The sequence below is a fragment of the Varanus komodoensis genome, unplaced genomic scaffold (assembly GCF_004798865.1).
Source record: "Varanus komodoensis strain SLA01 unplaced genomic scaffold, ASM479886v1 scaffold7_1, whole genome shotgun sequence".
NCBI classification, from domain to species: domain Eukaryota; kingdom Metazoa; phylum Chordata; class Lepidosauria; order Squamata; family Varanidae; genus Varanus; species Varanus komodoensis.
Genome location: NW_025336479.1, coordinates 9,142,481 through 9,155,552, shown reverse-complemented (window position 1 = coordinate 9,155,552; position 13,072 = coordinate 9,142,481). Strand labels below are relative to the sequence as shown.

The 13,072-nt window shown below is 47.9% G+C and overlaps 1 protein-coding gene across 3 annotated transcripts in view; it reads right to left on the bottom strand.

The window, feature by feature from the left end:
• The window catches only part of PIK3R5 (phosphoinositide-3-kinase regulatory subunit 5), a 66,085-nt gene that overhangs the window by 14,155 nt on the left and 38,858 nt on the right, over positions 1-13,072 (bottom strand). For all 3 annotated transcript variants that reach the window (XM_044453931.1, XM_044453933.1, XM_044453932.1), the window contains exons 3-7: positions 12,329-12,429; positions 9,290-9,358; positions 8,424-8,562; positions 4,644-4,713; positions 1,872-2,046 (exon numbers count right to left, since the gene is read on the bottom strand). In XM_044453931.1, the coding sequence (XP_044309866.1) occupies positions 1,872-2,046; positions 4,644-4,713; positions 8,424-8,562; positions 9,290-9,358; positions 12,329-12,429 (554 nt within the window). The remainder of the gene's footprint in view (positions 1-1,871; positions 2,047-4,643; positions 4,714-8,423; positions 8,563-9,289; positions 9,359-12,328; positions 12,430-13,072) is intronic.

The window sequence follows — 13,072 nt, the reverse complement described above, 5'->3', positions numbered from 1 at the left end:
GAGAGAGAGAGAGAGAGAGAGAGAGAGAGAGAACGCCCATCAGCAAAAGCGGGGCTTGGCTCCACAGGGTGTGGCACGCCTGTCACACGCCACTCGGCTTCTTCTCACAGTGCACTGCGCTTGCAGCGGCACATGGTTAGCCACCCCTGAGGTCCAGCAAGACACAGCTGGTGCCTCTCTGGCTCACCGCACACAAGTCTGCCTTGAGCTCCTTCACATGCTATTTCACACTTGGCAATGAAGTGGTATTTTTGCAGGTTGCTGGTGTTGTTGTAGCTGGTCCCTCTCATAACTTACGTGGGGCTGGCCCGGATTCGGTATTAGCAAGGTTACACCTCATTTTCCTGCATGAGGTGGGGCAATGGTTTCGCCAAGGGTGGGCATGAATACCGAAGCTTGCAAACTGCAATGTTCAAGCAAGCTGTATCTTCACCATGAGAATGGGAGAATATACAGCCTGGAACTGGGGCAGGAGGAAGCAGGAGAGAAAGGAGGCCACCTACTAGCCTAGGGGAGCCTTCCTGGCATTTCCTTGTGTGTGTTTGTTCTTTGTTTCCTTAAAATTACTTGAGAGCTCCTACCGGACTCACAATGTGAAGCATTTTGCCCTGGCACTGAGCAAAGATACAAATACAAACCTTGATTTTAAGAAGTTTGAAATAAGGCAGGAGATGTAACCCCCTCCATCAGGAATTGTTTACACAAGAGTAAAGGTGCAATCTACTAGAGATGTTAACACTGAAAAGTAATCCTTACTAAACATGAAAAGTAAGGATGACAGTCTTGAAAAACTGGTTGAACTTTTAGGAGTAACATCAGTTGAATGATGTTCAGGCCCTAAAATAATTTCTTTGACTGGTTATGAGCCCAAGCATGGTCACTTTGCTCAGAGCTATTATAAGTTAACTCAAATGCAGCCTATTGCAGAAGAGGAAAAACTGAAAACATAGTTGCAGGATTGGTTATCACAGCTCACAAGGGATACTGTAAGCACTTGGCCAAAGCAACAGATGCTTGAGACATTCACACAATCATTTTTTGAACTGCATGCATGGCTACAGCTGATTCACTCACTGGACAGAGGAGAGCAACTTTAATATTAGAAAGCCAAAAATATGCAAATGAGGAAAACTGAGCTTTCTCTGCAGCAGCCGAAAAGAAGACATTGCCTCAGGAACTTGCCACTGATCTGCATTTGCAGAACACAAGAGATGGACCATCAGGTACCTTATGAATCAACCAGGCCTTCTATTGGTTCTTTCATGCATCTCTGCTAAGCCTTGTATTCTTAAAGTGACAGGATCATGCCTACTTAACTCACAGGCCTGCTCTGAATATGACCAAGTCTGGTTTCAACCCACACACAGTGATGCAGGCTCTTTGACTATGAGGTCCTGGCATCCTCAATGAAAAGATCTCAACGGCTGGGAAAGAAAAAATGCAAGACCCACTGCCTGTCAGCATCAACAGTGCTAGTGCAGTAATTTCTCACATTCAGCATCCCTCTTGCAAGGTATGTGCCATAAGCACACCTATAAGCCTCTCTACCTGGCCATCAATGCAAGAAAACAAATTCTTCATGGAAAGGGGAAATATTTTGCATTGCAAGTGCACACAATGAAAAAGACTGCTGTCATTTGGGGGAAACCATTAATTCTCGCAGCCATTAACAACTTCAAGGGCGTCACCTCTTCCGTGCAGGTTAAGTAATTTAGTACTTGCTTTTCATTCCAAAATCTTCTATCCAGGTCAGTTTCTTAGCCATGCCAGCACTTCGTTTGGCACGAAAAGGAGGCAAGAACTGCTGCAGCTTGCCTAGCAGAGGGGCATCCGCACATTCCACACACTGACACATCCAAACCTTCCTCTACCTTCAGAGCGTGTCGTAGTCTTCCCAGGTCACATTTGGTCCCAAGGTTGGCCTGGTAGACGTGCTCCACAAGCATGACCAGGAGTGCATGCTGGGAATATTCTGTGGTGCTCAGCTTCTCGGCAACTGATAGAAATTCCTCATCGACCTCTGAAGGGTTCAACAACAGGACTGTTCTGGGGGGAGAACAGGACAGCGACACCGTTAGGAACCAAGGGAACCTCATCTTGGCGTGAGAGCCTGCAGCAGACCTGCCATGGGAGTCCTGACCAGTTTCAAAACCTGTGGCAGCCATTCCCAACCTGATGCCTGCCAGAAGTGCTGGACTACCACGCACATCATCCCCAGATAGTATTCTTGCTGGGAGTGCCTAGAGAGTCAGCCTAACATATGTGGATGCCACCAAGTTGGGAAAGGATCATCCTTGGTCCACTATTACAGCTCTGCATGACCCAAGAAAAATGCAGTATGGTCAACAATTGACTGCCATGATTTCACATTGAAGACCCGGCAGAGGGCATCATTTTTCCAGGTAACTGTTTCCACTGTATGTGGGCTGCTTGTTGGCCTCTTTGTGCTTTGAAGGTGCCAACAGATGTCTTATTCTAGGATCCTGTAGAGAAATGTCTTGAGCTGGTACCACTAGCTCTCCCTCTGTCCTATCCATGGTGCCTGAAAAGGAAGGGAGGTTACAGGCCCCTAATTTCATAGGCTACCCTCACTCACTAATGCTGGGAACAACAGATGGCAAAAGAAGAAGGGGACGGCAGAGGATGAGGTGGCCGGATGGAGTCACTGAGGCAGTCGGTGTGAGCTTGAGTGGACTCCAGGGGATGGTGGAGGACAGGAAGGCCTGGAGGAATGTTGCCCATGGGGTTGCGATGGGTCGGACACGACTTCGCGACTAACAACAACAACCCTCACTCACTGCACCGAGGCTTTGTTGCGATGGGGGCGGCATAAAAATGTTTTAAATAAATAAGTAAGATCAAATAAAGCTCACATCTGGGCAACTGCAGAGACAGATGCTTGACCTGCACTGATTCATGAATGCACCTGCTTTGATTCATGGCTTCTCACCTTAGCCTCCTTCCCAAATTTGCCTCAGTGTAGTGAAGTGGGCAGGAGGCCTCCAGGGATCCATCATGGGCTCCCACTTGACCCTAATCAGGGGTCAACAATGTGGTGCCTTCCAGAAGTTTTTGACTTCAGCCCCATAATCCCCAACTATGAGCCATGCTGGCTGGGGCAGATAGAAGCTGTAGGCTAAAACATCTGGAGGGTACCAGGCTTTACTGTAGATGCTGCCACAAGCACCAGCAGCACTATCAATCGCCTCATGGACAGCCTGCCAGAGTGCGCAACTGCTGCCACACACCGTGATGTTGGGGCCACAGGGCAATCGTGCTCACATGTTGGGGTGCTTTGTGGAGACCAGTCCTCACATACCAGCCCACACCTGGAGGTCAGCTGGCAAAAATAACCCGGCTCTCCAAATTATTTCTGCTGCAGACCAGAAGGGAAGGCATTCATCGCTACTTCCTTTAACAAAAAGACTGTCAAGGCAAGCAGCTGCTGCACAAGCATCCACATCTGAAATGTGGCCATGGGATTGTTACAGCTTGCACAGTATATTGTGCAGGCACAAGGAACTTTTTTCTAAATCCTGGCTTAGCAAAGAGAATGAATGCAGGATCTGAAGTAAGGATGAGGGAGGCATTGGTCTGGCTTGGATTTAAACGTGAATGTGTCTAAATTGTACTTCCAAAATGAACAGAAAAGCTGAAACATGGTAACATGATTCTGCTCTGAGATGCACACTTTTCCAAATTTTACATGCCATTCTCTAGTTTAAAACACACATAAAAAGCATATGTACTTGAGGGAGGAATGCAAAAATGTATTATATTAGGGGAAAGCAGCTGCAAAAACATGCGTATTTGGTAGCAATTCATACAAACTTCTTATATAAGAAATGTGCATGAAAATACATACATATTTTCATATGGATTTCTAAAAAAATAGCTAATCCAATTCAGAAATGGGAGAGAACAAACAGGTAAAAATGGGAATGCAAAAGAAACCAAAATTAACAGATTCATTCATCACTAATCAGAAGTAAAGAGCACTTTGCACTGGTGAATGTGAGAAATTACAGAAAGGGAAGCTTTCTGGAAGTGCTTTAAGATGCCTGTTTCTATCTAATGCTTCAATTCACATTAATGTAACTAGCTCTGGAAGAGGCAGCAAGCCAAGGAAGGAAACTAAGGAAGGAAATGCTACCCAGTGCTTAAGATGGAGCCCTTCCCAACTTGATACCCTCTTGATGATTTGGAGTTCAGCTCCCACCAGCCCCACTCTGCATGACCAATGGTGCAGAATGCTTGGAGCTATAGTCCTAAACATCTGGAGGGCATCAGGTTGGGGAAGACTGGCTTAGGCGACAAAAACAGTCCTAGCTCGGGGCGGGTGGGGGAGGGGGCAGAAAACAGCCATAGTGCTTAATTTCTGAAGCCTGCCAGAGACATCACCTCCTGCCTCTGGTCTGGCTGTGGGGATACCTAATTTCCCAACTCAGAAGGCAATGCACCCTGCATGTGCTCAGTGGTCCCTTGATTCATTCTTACCTTCCAGCAATGAGCTTTGTTTACAATGAATGTGGAAGTTGAGCACTGACCAGAAGAAGCCCAAGGAATATGCGGCAAAGAGCATCCCACAAAGGTCTTTTCCTCTCATGATTAAGATAAGCCACGGATTTCTATAGGATACTTACACAATGGCACTCTCGCCGCTCTTGGACGGGAGCCCTTGTTCTGCCCGAACCAGTCGCTGAAATGAAATCCCTGTAAAGAGAGCAAAGGCTTTTTATTTATGATTTTTATTTGATAGAAAAAGAAAAGGAAAACGAACACTTAAAGTCACACGGCAATGACCAGAGATGTATACATTGACCTTGAAAGTATTATTAATAATGTAAATGTATACATATACGCACACTCCTGTACACACATATATTCAATGTTCCTGCCCCATGTCACTAACATAGGTTGTGGCAGGTTGACCAAACATCGGAATGAGTGTTGAGACAAAGCTGTCATCAGCAGCATACTCTCTCACAGGGTGCCGCTGCTGTGAGTTCTTCAGCCCACTGTGCGGTTGAATGAGATGTACTGTCTGTAGGATGTGTGTCTCAGCCCATGAGGTTTCCTATAGTCTACTGGAGGTGGCCAGAATATAGCTTCCAGGATGCAGGAATGTAATTCAGCAATTCATTGACATCTTTAAACAAGAATGATAGGTTGTCAAATATCACAGCACTATCACTGAGTTCTCTGTGGGGCCTTCCAGATTCGGATCACGGAGATGCAGAAGACCAGCCTTCCCAAATCTGGCCAGCTCTTCCAGATGCTTTAGACGTAAATCCAAAACATCTGGAGGACGCCAGGCTGGGGAAGGCTGCAGAGGATGACAGAGCTTCCACTTGAATGTTACACCCTGAAGGTCATCTTCGGTGTAGCTCTGCTTTTTGACCAACAGTTGGTGCCAGTCACCAAGCCAGATATTTTGTAGGCTCTGGGGCACCTGGGGTTTGCATCCCCCTTTGGCAAAGGCATCAGAAGAATGACTGTGGGCGCTACATAACAAAGAATCCCACTCTCTGAAGCAGCCTTCTCCAGCCTGGTATCCTCCAGGTATGTTTGGCTATAATACCCATCTCATCCTCCCTAGGCCACTGATGGGAACTGCAGTGCTACTTCTCTGAGAACAGCAGGTTGGGGAAAGCTGAAGTTCTGGCTCTGCTAGCAGCAGAACTAGTTTGCATGAAGTGGTGAAAGTTGGGCATGAATGAACTGAACGCCTGGCAGCAGAAACGACGAGTCAGCAGCCCGAGCAGATCAGCAGGTACAGGCTGTGTTTGCTCCGCTAATTGCATGAATAGAGTGTTCCAGGGGAGACATGGAGTTAGATCTGTTCCCAGTTGGAGAAACAGTCCAGGACATGGAGGCACTTTCAGAACGCCTCTTTATTTAATTTCAGAAACTGCTTAATGAGCAGTAACAGAAGGCTGCCTGCCAGGGCAGCCTAATTAAGAAGTTTCTCCTTGCATAAGAGCACAAGAACTCTGATGAGGGGTGATGAGCAGCAGCAGCAGCCAAGCCCAAGCTCATTAGGCCAAGGCTGCACAGGAGGCTCCTGGGAGAGAGCTCTGGTCTCCACATATCATCCAGGAATTATCTGATACGGTCACCCACTCCAAGTTCAAAGCCACCTGAGTGGATCACCTGTTGCTCTTCGGGAATTCACAAGACCCTGAATGCGAAGAGCAAAGGCAGTGACTGTGTGCATTTTGTCAGGCAAAGTAGCTTATGCAAGAGATGCTACCCTGGAATGGAAACCAAACTAAAGGAAGGGCAGGCGTTGGTGCACAGAAGGGGTTTACAAGGAAAGCTCCGGCTCCCCTGGCTGTAATCTCGCCTCAGCCAGGAACGCACGAAGCGGCCTGGGCATGCCACTCTTCACTTGGCCCTCCACAAGGAACAACACTGCCATATCATGCAGGGCTGTTGTAAGATGCGCTGGCGTGCGTGAAAAAGTCCGGAACACCCAAAATGCACTTGGAAGTGCGAAAGCAAAGTTGTTAATGATCACCGCATATATCAGAGCATAAACCTTTGTGGGCTGGAGGCCAGGTCATCTGGCCCCTGCAGCCAATCAGCTCATGTGTTATTTGTGCATTGACCTGGATTCTAGTCCCCCACTAGAATCACTCACGGGACTGCAGGTGGCGCAGTGGTTTAAACTGCTGTGCTGCTGGGCTGGTTGATCGAAAGGCTGCTGGTTCAAATCTGCACAACGGGGTGAGTTCCCGTTGCTCCGTCCCAGCTCCTGCCAACCTTGCAGTTTGAAAGCATGTAAACGCAAGTAGATGAAAAGGTACCACTTCAGTGGGCAGGTAACAGGGTTCCGTGCACCTCGGTGTTTAGTCATGCCGGCCACATGACCACGGAGACTGTCTGTGGACAAACGCTGGCTCCCTCTGCTAGGAAACGGAGATGAGCATTGCCCCCTAGAGTCAGGCATGACTGGACTTAACGTCAAGGGGAAACCTTTACCTTTACTTTACCTTTAGAATCACTCACTGAGTGACTCTGGGCCAGCCACGGACTCTCAGCCTAACCTACCTCACAGGATCGTTGTGAGGATAAAATGAAGAGGAGGGTTATGTGAGTTGATGTGAGTTCCTTGCAAGGGGGAAAACATGGGATAGAAATGCAATGTCATAAATAAGAAATGACATGATTACTCTTCTGGAAACACTAATCCTAAGTAATAGGAAATAATGATACAAATAAGTTCTGTCCCCTGTATATTATATGCTGTCAATTGAATTATGTGATAGTTTTCACATTTTTATTTTAAGCTTCCTTGTGAGGACTTGCTTTTAAAAAGTAGTGTGGAAATATATCAAAAGACTCAACCTGCTGCTACTACTACAGAAGCATTACTGAACCCATCAAGAGTCCAACACAAATGTTCCTCTTGAACTGATCTTCACAGTGTGCATGTAAAACCTAAGGGTGATAGGGCTGCAACCTTTGAAAGATTAAATTATTTTAATAAAACTGAAAAAAAGGCTAAACATCTGGATGTATGTCTTGGATTTTAAAATATCAGCACTTCCATGAATGGAAGGTGACAAAGTATTGCTGTGGATGCAGCTTTCGCGAAGGAGCAAGCAAGCGCCTCTCAAGCCTTGCTATGGCACAACAGCACACCCTGAAACAAAGGACTTTTCTTGCTGCAGAGCGAATACCACTCATAGAAAGAGATTTCCCCAACTGAGGAGAGAGCCCTATCTTAAGCGGCCCTTGCCCACATGCCGGCCTGGTGCTCAGAACGTACAACGATGACATGCAGCAGTGATGGGTAAAAGCTCTCCAGATGTCGTTGCACTACACCTCCCATCAGCCCCAGCCAACATGACAAATGGAGGAGTTGCAGCCCACATCCCTGGCATGCAGTTCCTGCAGTAACACAGGCCCACCTAGGGGGCATCTCCTATGACGCTGTGCCGGCTGCAGAGAGGGCTGGCACAGGTCTTGTCCTTCTGCCAGTCTCCGCATGATTCCATGCAGCTGTGAGTAGGTTCAAAGCAACCGGCATTTGTGGCCATAGCTGTTGGGCGAGGCATGCAACTCACACCCTTTCAGTATGTCGCACAAGCTTCCATGACCCTACGACCTGCAATTGTCTGTGCAGCAGCTTTCAGCATCTCCATCATGCATCAACACCAACTTTTATTCCCCAACACAACCAGCTTTATACCGGGCCGGACTCTTGCTCCCTCTACCTCAATAAAGTAGGCAACACTAGCTGGCAGTGCGAAGAGTAAGAAAAGCCTAGGCAAGAGTTCCTGTAACCCTTCCTGGAGATGCCGGGCCCCGAAGAAGCAGGTGGCCTCCTGCTAAACCCCAGCCCTTGAAAGGCAGATGCAGTCAGTCCCACAAAGGGCTGAAAGAATCCATCCACGGCGGAGGACTTAGATTCCTACCTGGAGCTTTGAGTTCATTGTTGATGAAGGTCAGTAGCTCCCGGCAGATGTCACAGTACGGCACAGGCCAGGTGAGGAAGCCACGGTACGTCCTCAAGGCTCGTAGAAGCAAATCAGAATTGGAAGGAAAGTGGGGGATCTAAAGGGGAAAAGTGAAGGCTGCAGTTCCAGGCATGCTGACCAGGAAGTAAGCCTCGCTGAACTCTGTAGGGCCTACTTCTGAGCAGAGATGTTATAGGACTGGGAGTCATTTAAATTACATATTAAGCTTTCATGAACTTGGACTCAGGCAATTCAAGTTCTAGTCCCCGGCTGGCCATGAGCATCACTGGATGACTTTGGCCCAGTCACAGCCTCTCAGCCTAACATCCCGGGTTCCTTGCAAGAGGGAAAAAGGCAGGGTATAAATGTGATGGGAAAGGAATAATGGAAATATCAGTTGTACAGCACCCAGTAAATGAGTCATCCAGGAGTGTTCGTAGTAATAGGCCAGATAGCCCCCCCCCAGTCTGGCAGATTATGCCAGGGGTGCGGCCCTGCCCACCCCATTATCCTGGCCGGAGCTGGGTGCTCTGCAACCCTGCAGGAATCATTTCTGTGCATTTTAAAGGCACAGACTGGCATGGCTCAAGCATTGTGCCAGTTCTCATTCAGGTTATGAAATGGAAAGAAAGGCTGCCTTTGGTATGAGCTGCTATAATGTGTTTTCAATTCATTCCTCCAGATAAGATCAGAAATCTTTCTCACCTCCCGAGCATGGCTCTTCTGTGGGGTAAAGAATAACCTGGCAAACCCTTGGATGAACCTAGTGTGTGTTTTCCTTCTGTTTCTTAGATTCTCTTTTTAAAAAATCCCCCAGAACTTACACACAGGACAGCTGAGCTGAACAGAAGGGCCAGTGGAGCAAGGAGATCATAGTTGCATTGCTCCTGGACCTGCGAAAGCATGCACAAGAGGGAAACAAAGTTTGTTAAGCCGTTTAAACAAAAACCACCAGAAACCACACATATCTAGAAGCTTTACAAGTACATCGGGCACGTGACTCAGCTTGGCAGGCCAAGGGCCAGGGAGTAAGTAGGCCGTGGCATCTCTTCAGCTCCTCACCGCCACCGCCGCCACCACCACTGTCTGAGGCAGAGCAGGAGGCAGGAGAACAAGCAGGATGCAGTGGCGACAAGAAGAGCACCTCCTCTGGGTTCTTGTTCATAGGTCCTGCTGGGCAGCGTGAGGGGCCTCAGAAAATGCTCAGCCATCCCTACCTTTGACCTTGGCCCTGCCACAAAGGCTTCACTCTCCAGCCCCCCCCTCCCCCCCGTCCTCCTCTGAGCAAGGCACTTGGAAAGGGCCTCCGAAAATTATCGAATAGTAGTTGGAAGGGGCCAAGAAGGCCATCAGGTCCACCCCTCTGCTCACTGCAGGACTCCAAGTTAAAGCATCCTGCTCAGATGGCTGCCCAGTCCCATCCAGTGTGGGAGAGTCCACAGCCTCCTGGGGTACTCGGACCCATTGTCACACTGCTCTAACAGTCAGTAAAATTTTTGTGATGCCTAGTCGAGCCCATCATCCAGTGTCCTGCACTCCAGGATGACTGAGAAGAGATCCCGGCCTTCCCTGTGAGACCACCTTTAAAGCACTTGAAGAGGGCGCCCATATCTCTCTTCTCTTCTCCAGGCTAAACATGCCCAGTTCTTTCACTTTCTCCTGATGGTCTTCAGACCACCCTCCTTGCCCTCTTCTGAATTTTGCCCAGTTTGTCTGCATCTTTCCACAGTGAAATCATCTTCACAAATGGGAAGTGGCAGCACTTAGACAGCCCAGGGTTAAGCCATACAGGGCTTCATAGGCCAACACCAAACACTCCGAATTACATCTGAAAGCAACGGGGGTGTTTCATCACCGACAAGGCGTGTTCCCTACTGCCAGATCCAATCAACACTCTTGCAACTATAGGCTGCAAGTGAAACAAGCAAAAAACAACTGGAGAACTGCAGTGGGTTCCTCATCAGTATTCTCTGCTTCAGCGTTCCCTAAACCTTCCCCCTTGGTAATTTGGATTTCAGCTCCAATCAGCCCCAGCCAGCACAGCCAGTGGTCAGGGAAGCTGGGGGTTGTAGACCAGTCAGCTGGAAGATGCCAAGTTAGGGATGGCCGTGTCTTAGCACAGGGAACAGGAAGCCGTTTCTCCATCCTAAGTGACTTGCACTGTGGCTCCATTGCTTCAGTCACTGGAAAACAGCATCCCCTACAAAAATCTGCCACTCGAGCTCAGAGATCAGCTCAGCCCCCGCAAATATCTTCAACTCTTCTAGAAGCAGAAGTGGGCCGGTTAGTTTACTGGAAAGGTGAGGCGGGGTTCCTCCTCAGCTCTCCTCCACTGAAGCACTTCTATGGCTCCTCGGGTGACTAGTAGCCACAGTGAGACATAATGACCCTGAGGCTAGAGACTGGGTTTCTTCCACCTCACCGCTTCGCTTCATGCACTCTGAGCCCTGACACTATTTTTAGCACGCAGAGAGCTCAGGCTAGCCAGGGCAAGGACTCTGCTAAGAAGTGAGGAAGTCCTGCTGTCTGAATGAAAGGCAAGTCTGCGGCCTAATGAATCCGGCAACTTTGCCCTGACCCACTCTAGGCCAGCCCTCCCAGTCCACAAGGAGGGAAGCTCCTTCCCTGACTTTGCCACTGCCTCCGCTTCACAATACCCTGCAAACGATGGTAAGGCCTGAGATGATTGCTCTTTCTCTAAGGGGGAGGGGTGACTCAAAGCAGAAAGTAGGAAACCTCTGCTTGACTCTTGCGGGGCTGACCAGGTGCTGGTGTTCACTCCTTGTCTCCCTTATGCACTGAACTGCAGCCTGCACATTCCGGCACAGAGCCAGGTCCGAGCAGCCTGCAGTGCTCAGATGACTCCCTCAGTCTCACAGGATCTTCGGCAGCATCTGCTCGCTACATGAAGAACAGGATCAGGGCTAGCTTACTCCTGGCCAGGACGGTGGCCTGAGCTGGTTGACATCTGTTCCATCTCCTAATTTCTAGCTTTCAAAACATAATTACAACTACTTTATTTATATATCTGTATTTGTGGATTGTGAAAGCATGAAGGATGGTATGAGACATGGTGCTTCTTTTTCACATAAAGTTTCAGCCATCTTGGCTATTGATTTTCAGGGAGAAATGAAAATGTTTCAGACTCCAGAAGATTCAGAAACATTTTTGAGGGTCTGTATCAAATTTTGGAAGATACTTTCTGATCTGGAAGCTTCTGAATCTCCTACTTAATTTCATTTTTAGAAGCTTAATGGAAAACTCCAGGCATTCAGCCATGGTCGACATACCTTAACTCAGATAAAGTTCAAAGTATCTTGCCACTTTCTCCTTCACTTTGCTCTGTTTTGTCTTGATCTGATTTCCCTTTCTCTTCTTTTTCAGTCTGATTTATTGGCTTCCAGTAGTGGGTCTTAATAACTAGTGAATTAATTGATGACTGAATAGGGGCTGGATATTAAAAGCTTTATTTTCTTCTTGTTCTGGAGATATTTGTAGGCCTGTATCAACAATGTTACCTTGCAGGTAATATGCAGCCATCATGACCCACAGCTTCATCAACCCAGAATTTGCCCACTCTCCTTCTAAAACCCTTTGAATTGGTGGCCATCGCCACACCTTGTTGTAGGGAAGCCCATAGTTTGACCACTCATTCATGAAGAACTTCAGTACTTCCTTTGGTCCACTCTGACTCTCCCACCATTCAGCTTCATTGGAATCTCAAACAGAAGCTGATATCATTCACCAGATTTGGCTGAAAGCACACTCTTCATTCGTATTCATACAAAGACATCCCGGGGCTAAAACAGCTGAAGCATCAGACTGCTTGAGAACTTCCTCTCCCACCTCCCACCTTGATTTACCTCTTGGGTCTTCTGCAGGATTTTCTCCAGGAGGATGAAGTAGTTCCCTGCCTCACGACTAACCAGCTCTTGCAGACTCCAGCAGTTCAGACAGAGCCCAGCTGCCAAGAAGAGAGGAAACAGTCACACCATGGGCAGGGCACCGGTTTGAGAGCAACTGTGGTCCTCATCAGAGAAGCACAGTCATACCCGGCAAAGCATGAGCAGTGCCGCTCCTGAACAATATTGTCTGTGGCAGAGAAATACCCCAAGGGAATCCAAACTACCTTATCGTCCTCAGATAATGTCCAAGGGCCATAGGACTGCTCCTTTAATCTGTTGCGGCAGAAGCAACAAACAGTCTATCTTTTGCACCACATATCTACGTAGAAGGAAGTAGGGCCCAGCGTAGGAGAATCTGCAGTATGCAGACATGTTGAAATGCAGTGTTTATATCCAGTTCACCATGGATACATGTGACATGTATACTCTGCCGTCGTTCATCTGTGAAACAGCCCTGACAACACAGGGAGATGAGCAGCTCGGGATGGGGACAGGTCATTGCTCAGAGCCAAATCATCTTAGAATTTGCAATTTGAGAGTTGGCAGTCAGCCAACACCCACTTCCCACTTGGGAAAGTTCACAGGCTGTAATTTTCAGCTCCCTACACTGTGAAAAAATTAATTGAAAAAAGAGTTACTGTAGATGAAACACCAGAGTTCTGTGGCACCATGAAGGTCAACAAAGTTATTCTGACATAAGCT